This window comes from Poecilia latipinna, unplaced genomic scaffold (assembly GCF_001443285.1).
Source record: "Poecilia latipinna isolate Pla-1442-1.1 unplaced genomic scaffold, P_latipinna-1.0 Scaffold2028, whole genome shotgun sequence".
NCBI lineage: Eukaryota > Metazoa > Chordata > Actinopteri > Cyprinodontiformes > Poeciliidae > Poecilia > Poecilia latipinna.
The window spans coordinates 86,629-93,010 of record NW_015114644.1 but is presented as its reverse complement, the minus strand read 5'-3'; the positions used below and the strand labels follow the sequence as shown (position 1 = coordinate 93,010).

At 51.3% G+C, this 6,382-nt stretch overlaps 2 protein-coding genes and 1 long non-coding RNA gene across 5 annotated transcripts in view; all 3 read right to left on the bottom strand.

Moving 5' to 3' along the window:
* Positions 1–987, bottom strand: part of LOC106935813 (ATP-binding cassette sub-family D member 1-like) — a 19,158-nt gene extending 18,171 nt beyond the window's left edge. The window contains exon 1 of one of the 2 annotated variants that reach the window (XM_015016500.1): positions 882–987. The gene's annotated coding sequence lies outside the window, so the exon portion shown is untranslated. Of the gene's footprint in view, positions 1–626; positions 831–881 lie in introns of those variants that run through there. The other variant, XM_015016501.1, reaches the window with a different exon arrangement.
* Positions 988–1,454: 467 nt separating this feature from the next.
* LOC106935814 (coiled-coil domain-containing protein 120-like) overlaps positions 1,455–6,382 on the bottom strand; it is a 9,769-nt gene continuing 4,841 nt past the window's right edge. For both annotated transcript variants that reach the window (XM_015016502.1, XM_015016503.1), the window contains exons 9-11: positions 4,440–4,726; positions 4,069–4,330; positions 1,455–3,936 (exon numbers count right to left, since the gene is read on the bottom strand). In XM_015016502.1, the coding sequence (XP_014871988.1) occupies positions 3,831–3,936; positions 4,069–4,330; positions 4,440–4,726 (655 nt within the window). In that variant the 3' untranslated portion in view covers positions 1,455–3,830. The remainder of the gene's footprint in view (positions 3,937–4,068; positions 4,331–4,439; positions 4,727–6,382) is intronic.
* On the bottom strand, positions 5,093–6,376 carry LOC106935816 (uncharacterized). The gene is made up of 3 exons (XR_001421977.1): positions 5,942–6,376; positions 5,269–5,368; positions 5,093–5,143 (listed from the first exon to the last, which is right to left on the bottom strand). It is a non-coding gene; the product is annotated as an uncharacterized LOC106935816 (long non-coding RNA).

The window sequence follows — 6,382 nt, the reverse complement described above, 5'->3', positions numbered from 1 at the left end:
TAGCAACTCCATAGCATCTGTCATAACAGTTAGTTACAGATACCTACCAAGATGGCTGTCATCTACAAAATTCCCAGAAGTGTGACATAATGCCCTCTAGTGGAGGCTTAGAGCTACATAACATACCTCATTACCTTAATACAAATAACGCACAGCTTCTTTGTTTCATGATTGCTTCATGTTTTTATTTTAAACATACGTTTGAATACTAAAGCACTGGCCAAATAAGGTCACCATGAACAATGTTTTACAAAAAATGTAGAACTTTTCTGACATACATTATTTATCAATGTATTAAATGTAGGATTCGTGTTCAATGTGTATTTAAAAACATAACTTTGCATTAATAAAAAATGTACAAGAAAAATCGAGAGAGAAATCTCACGACCCCCTGCAGTACCACCGGGATCCCCACAGGGGGCACGACCTCTGCTCTAGTTTTACAAGATCTGTACTGATTATACAGTTGTGGGCCTGGTTCGGTTCCATTAGTTTTTGAGGTGACATTTTAACAACCGAACTCCAGAGTTCTGGTCCAGTTCCCCACAGTGGGATAAAGCCTGACAGAACCGGGTCGGGTTCGGGAGAACCCGGAGTCGGACCGTAACTCCGGCAGCTTAACTTACTGAACTGGTTCTGGTTCCGTTATTGATCCATGAAACATAATGATCACCGAACTTCTCGGAACTTCCCGTCGTGCATCCGGACCGAAACCTTACCGGCCGGTGTTGGGGAAGCTAGCTAAAGCTAACGGCTAACCGGAACTTTGATGTGGAAATATGTCCAAAACAGTCAAAGTTTCCGGATCCGACCCACTTCTGCCGAACAGAACCCGTCCGTCCGGGTCGCAGGGAGTCCCGCTGCTGAAGCAGAACCCTTACCTCATGGTCGAACCGGTCCGGAACGAACTGGTGTCGGGAGAAAGTTTAGTCCGTGTAGCCTGTTCTGAACCCCGGTTTGACCGCTGCGGCTTACCGCCGCTGTGAGGACCGAGTGTTACGCAACGAACTGCGAAAGCTGAAGAACGTTCGTCAGCTGTTCAAATTCACAGAATTCATTGTAACTCTAAAGAACGTTCTTTATGCATCACTGCAGGCAAGACACGTCATACACATATATCTGTTGAAAATTTAAAACTGTTCCGATGTTTCGGGAACGTTCTTTCTTTAATGAACATCTGTCGTTCTCCTGCCTGAAGACCGTCAGGTGATTTTTCCATTCGGGGATCCAGGAGACGGAACCGGAACCTCTCCGAGGCTTTAATGTTCACATGATGTTCTGATCCAGAACAATAAGAAGCTTTGATCTGGTTCGGATCCGCTGCTGTACGACAACGAGAGCAGCAGGGGGCGCTGGAGTGCTTTAGACAAACTGGACTTTCAGTGAGAAGCACAGAGAGCTGAGAACGGACAGAACCGAACCTCCTGGGTCCATGAACAGAAGGAGAGCAGAAACGTATTCACAAGTTTTATTTACACACAAAAACTACAAAAAACATTCAGTCCATCACAGAAGCTGCGACGGTACCGGCCAGGTCCGGTTCTGGAGCTTTCAGAACACACGTCCCTGAACAGGTTTTGATTGGACAGAGAACATGCAGCACACACACCGTCAGAACCGAACCGGATCCCCCATCCCTCTCCCGACCAGATCAGAACTCCTGCAGAATCCCAGCGGATACCGACTAGTACCAGCTGGTTCTGGGCTGTCAGCAGAACCAGTTTCAGGTCCTCAGGTTCTGCTCTGGCGAAGGAGGCGTGTCCAGCTGCGGTCACATGACCAGAACCAAACACCTGAGAGGCTGCAACCAATAGAAGGGCAGCGCCATAGGAGTGGGCGGGGCTTGTTTTACGGTTCCTGTTCATATTCATGACTGAGGTTTAATATCCATATTTAACAACAAAAAAAAAAGTTTCATCGTTAAGAAAATTCAGACCTCTGAGCTGCAGCGACCCAGCAGAGTAACTGGATCAGACACAGAACCTCAGGGACAGGTGAGGCGAACACAGCAGGTGTAGAACAGTACCGGCCGTATTCACAAAGATCCTCAAACTCCGAAGTTCACCCGTTGCTAGGTATGGTTGACCCCGTTGCTAGGCATGACGCGTGACGCTGTTTTCTAGGGTTAGGGTTCTTCATCTATTCAATGATTGTTGCCAATAACTTAGTGGAGCATTGCCGCCACCTGCTGGTGAGGAGGGTGAACCGAAGGCTACAAATAAACTCATATCCTCTCATGTCATGAAACTAGAATGTCTCTTGGTATCTTTTATCTTTTTTAAAATAAATCAACAGGTTCAGGCTTGGCTGTGATTGGTTGAAACACAAAACAAACAAAAAAAAAACAAAAACGCCTCCAGTGACAGAAATGAATCCAGACTGGAGTAAGAAAACGATGAAACTAAACTTACATTAAATGCCACTCAGCTACTTTGTCTCAGGAGTCTTTGAGAATACAGGCCCAGGTGTGGAACAGCACAGGTGTGTGAGGACAGGTGTGTGTGAAGAGAACAGGTGTGTGTGAGGACAGGTGTGTGTGAAGAGAACAGGTGTGTGTGAGGACAGGTGTGTGTGAAGAGAACAGGTGTGTGTGTGAGGACAGGTGTGTGTGAACACTGATTCTTCTCAATAAAACTGATGTCCTACATTAAAAAGCATCATTTCAGTAACAAAAGTTTGTATAAAATCAGATGACATCAGATCCGTAGAAAACGAGACCAAACAGTCAATCGATGATGAAATCAATCACCGCAGTGACATCATCGTCTGATTGTCGTTCTGATTGTTTTTGGTTCTTTTGTTCTGAAGCTCTTTAAACCTGAAGCTCCTTTTATTGCTTCAGACTAAACCTGCATCCTGATTATGACCTGAAGTTGACCGGGCCCAAAACCCAGGACCAGATCTGGGTCCTGATGAAGATGGAGGTCCGGATCCGGGACAGGATTTCCTCCAGGTTCTGGTGACATTCCTAACTTGTTGGAGATCTGGATTGTGTCATTTCAGGACCAGAACTTTCTCCTGGACCCGGATTCCCTGATCTCTTTGTCCTGGATCTCAGTTCTCTGAGCCGGCCAGAACCGGGCCGGTCCGGTCCTGTTGCAGGTCCAGTCTTGCTGGTTTGAGGATGAAACTTGGTGCTGGATTCATAGTGCAGGGATTCTGAGTCTAAACTGCAAAGTTACCTGATGCTTCCGGTCTGGACTCACCTGAGGCTTTAACAGGTTGACACCTGAGCTGATCAGGGCTGGTGATGTCAGCTGGTGATGTCAGAGAGCAGGTGAGGCTCTGTCTTTGGGGCGTACAGGTTCCCCCCTGGTGGCTGAGAAAGAGTCTGATTGTCTGAGCAGAGTTTGAGGACCAGGAACCCAGAACTTGGACCGGTTGGCGCTCCACAGTCCAGCTGTGGCGATACGAGAACCGGCTAACGGGAACCTTTCCGGACCAGGAACCTTGAGAAGTGAGGGACTCTTGCTCCTCAGTGCAGGGTTCCTTCTTGACCCAAACCAGTGACTCCAGTTGGACACTGTTCTCTCAAACAGCGGTAAACCATCGGTCCTCTGCTGGGTTCAGGCAGGTTCTGGTTCTGGTTCAGGTTCGTGACTCCTCCAGAGACCACTGAACACTCTGATGAGTAGATGGTCTTCCTTAGCAGACCCTCTCAGGTCAGATGAAGGTCTTGGTGAGGCGAACCTGTCTTTAAGGTTCATGGGGCGTCTGGGTGTTTGGCTGGTCTCTGAACTGGGTCAACTGGTTCATCATCACTCAATCACAGGAGGTCCATAGAACAGGGCCGGTTTCCGTCCAAGTCTCTTCCTCTGATTGGCTGGTGATCAGACCAGAGTCCCAGGAGACGGCTGGTCCACCGCCAAGTCTCTGAGGGGAACTTCCTGTTTCTGGGACAGACAGGAGTCCTGGTAGAGCGAGCTGTCCACAGACCTGACACAGAGAGGGAGAGATGGCTTCTGGTTTCATCTTCAGCTCACATTGAGGTGGAGAAAACTAATAAAAAAGTATTTTGGTCTGGAAAGCAAGGCATTGTGGGGGATGAAGTTGTTGGCGGACCCCTACCTCCCGTGCAGCGGATGTCCGTGGAACGTGGCGGAGTGCGGCAGCGTCTGCTTGTGATGCGGCGCGGCGTAGTGATGACTCTGATAGGTCGACTGCTGGAGGACTCCGTGGGCTGTGCGTCTTCGCTGCAGGGCATCAACCCCTCCGGTCTGACCTTTGACCCCACTACTCGGCTTAGAGTTGGCACCTGACGAGACCTTTCCACTGGCCTGGTTCTGGTGGGTGGATCCTAAGGTGTTCCTCAGGTACCAGTCCCTCAGACCTGTGAAGAACAAATCAGATGAAGTCACACCTGAGAGCAGGTAGAGGGTTCCTGACCTTGTTTGATCCACCAGGTGGCGCCAGTCGGGGTTTCCGTGTTGTTCCCTTACCCTCCAGGGCCAGGGCCTTGTGGAGGCTTCGGGTGGCCTCCTCCAGCTGGGAGTCCTGCTGGGGGGGCAGCTGCGGCGGGTGGGGGGGCAGGAGGTGGGGGTGGGGGTCTGGCTGGATGGTGGGCGGAGCCTGTTGGGTGATGTCACTGTGGTTCTGTTGCACTGGCAGGAACGGGCCACAGGACTTGGTGCGGGTGACGGTGACTCTGCGCTGGTCGCCGTGGTGACCGCGGTAGATGGGCGGGGCTCCCACGGGCTGCTGGGCGGAGCCGGCGCTGTGGAGCGGCCTGCTGGGCTGCGACTGCTGGCGCTGCAGCTGCCGCTGCTTCTCCCAGACGTAGTCCAGCAGAACCTCGTTGTAGGCCCCCCCTCGGACGCGGACCCCCCCCTCCGGGGCCGCGAGGTGGTTTCTGCCGCGCCGTTCCGTCAGCGACTCAGAGCTCCAGAACGACCCGGCCGCGTTCGTTCCCCTGGAAACAGTGGCTCCGTTAGGCCGCAGCGCCCCCTGCTGGGCCCCACCCTCGTCCTCCGGGGGGGTGCTGTGGGTCAGGAGGCTGTCAGAGCCGTTGCTCTGGCGCGACGCCCGACAGCCCGCCTCCCGCCCCGCGTCGGAGGAGGAGGAGGAGTCCTGGGAGCGGGGAGGGGGAGGGGGAGGCTGTGAGGGGGGCAGAGGAGGGGGCTTGTTGTTCTCACGGTGTTCAGTCCTGAAAGGTCAGAGGTCAGGTGGTGAGAAACTCTTCTGATTGGCAGGCACCAAACATAAAACTAACTGGGCAAACTGGTTTTTCCAGTCAGGAACACCCGAGCGGATCATGGAGGTCCGGCATACCTGCTGAGCACCGACGACTTCTTGGTTTTGTTCTGGTTGAAAACCTCCACAGGAGACCCAGCAGAAACCAGCAGGGGGCGACACTGAGACCCACCGTTGTCTGTCAACACAGAGACATCCACATCAGCACTGAATCCTGCCAGGACTTTACCAACCATCTGCCTGCTGAGATTTAGGCCACGCCTCTGTGGTTCTGAGATCCCAGCTGCCGGTTCTGGAAGCTGTCTGGGTCCGTCCCCATAGTGAGGATGTTGAGATGCTCGGTGATGTTGATGGTAGAACCAGCAACTAGCATGGCCGTTCTACTTCCACTGCAGAACATCAGAACCTGAGGTCATCCTGCTGGTCACCATGACGCATCGCAAAAGTCCTGGAGGGACCGGAGCTGACACAACGTGGACCACCAGACCAGGACGCGACAGGGCATCGGAGTTTGGTAGATGACTAACTGGTTAAACTGATTCTTGGAGGACCAGCATCCAGTGCATCTATTGTCACCTGTCAGGCAGTTCCTAAATTACCCTCATGGGGGCGCCACTAGTGACATCAACTGCTTCAGGCTGATCTGATTTCATCCTGACGTTTACAGAACATCAGATGCTGTCGGGACGTTTTGTTCTCCTGAAACCAGAAACCCTGCCTGTGTGTCTGTGTGTGTGTGTGTGTGAGTTACCGTTGTCGTTTCCTGCTGAGTCTGACGTGGAGCTGCTCTCTGATCTCAACGTATCCTCTGGAAAAACACAGAAACTGTGGTTCAGGATAAAGGCAGGAAGAGGCCTTCCTTCCAGAAACAATGGCGTGCGTGTGTGTGTGTGTGTGTGTGTGTGTTTTGATAGTTATGAGGACTTACTTTTGTCCACATGGTGTACAAACATACTGTATTTTCCTGACTATAAGCCGCAGATATCTCCAGGTTTTCCACAGCGATGCAGCAGCAGCAGAGGGGCGGACAGCCACCATCTGAGTTATAACAGGTCAATTGAATATCATTTATTACGGTTGAAAAAGAAAAAGTTGCCAAGTTTAGATTTAACTGAACTGATTATGAGTTTGAAGAGAAAAATCTCTTTTGTGTTGCTACTAGCATGAGCTAAATGAAAATGGCCGCTTTCTT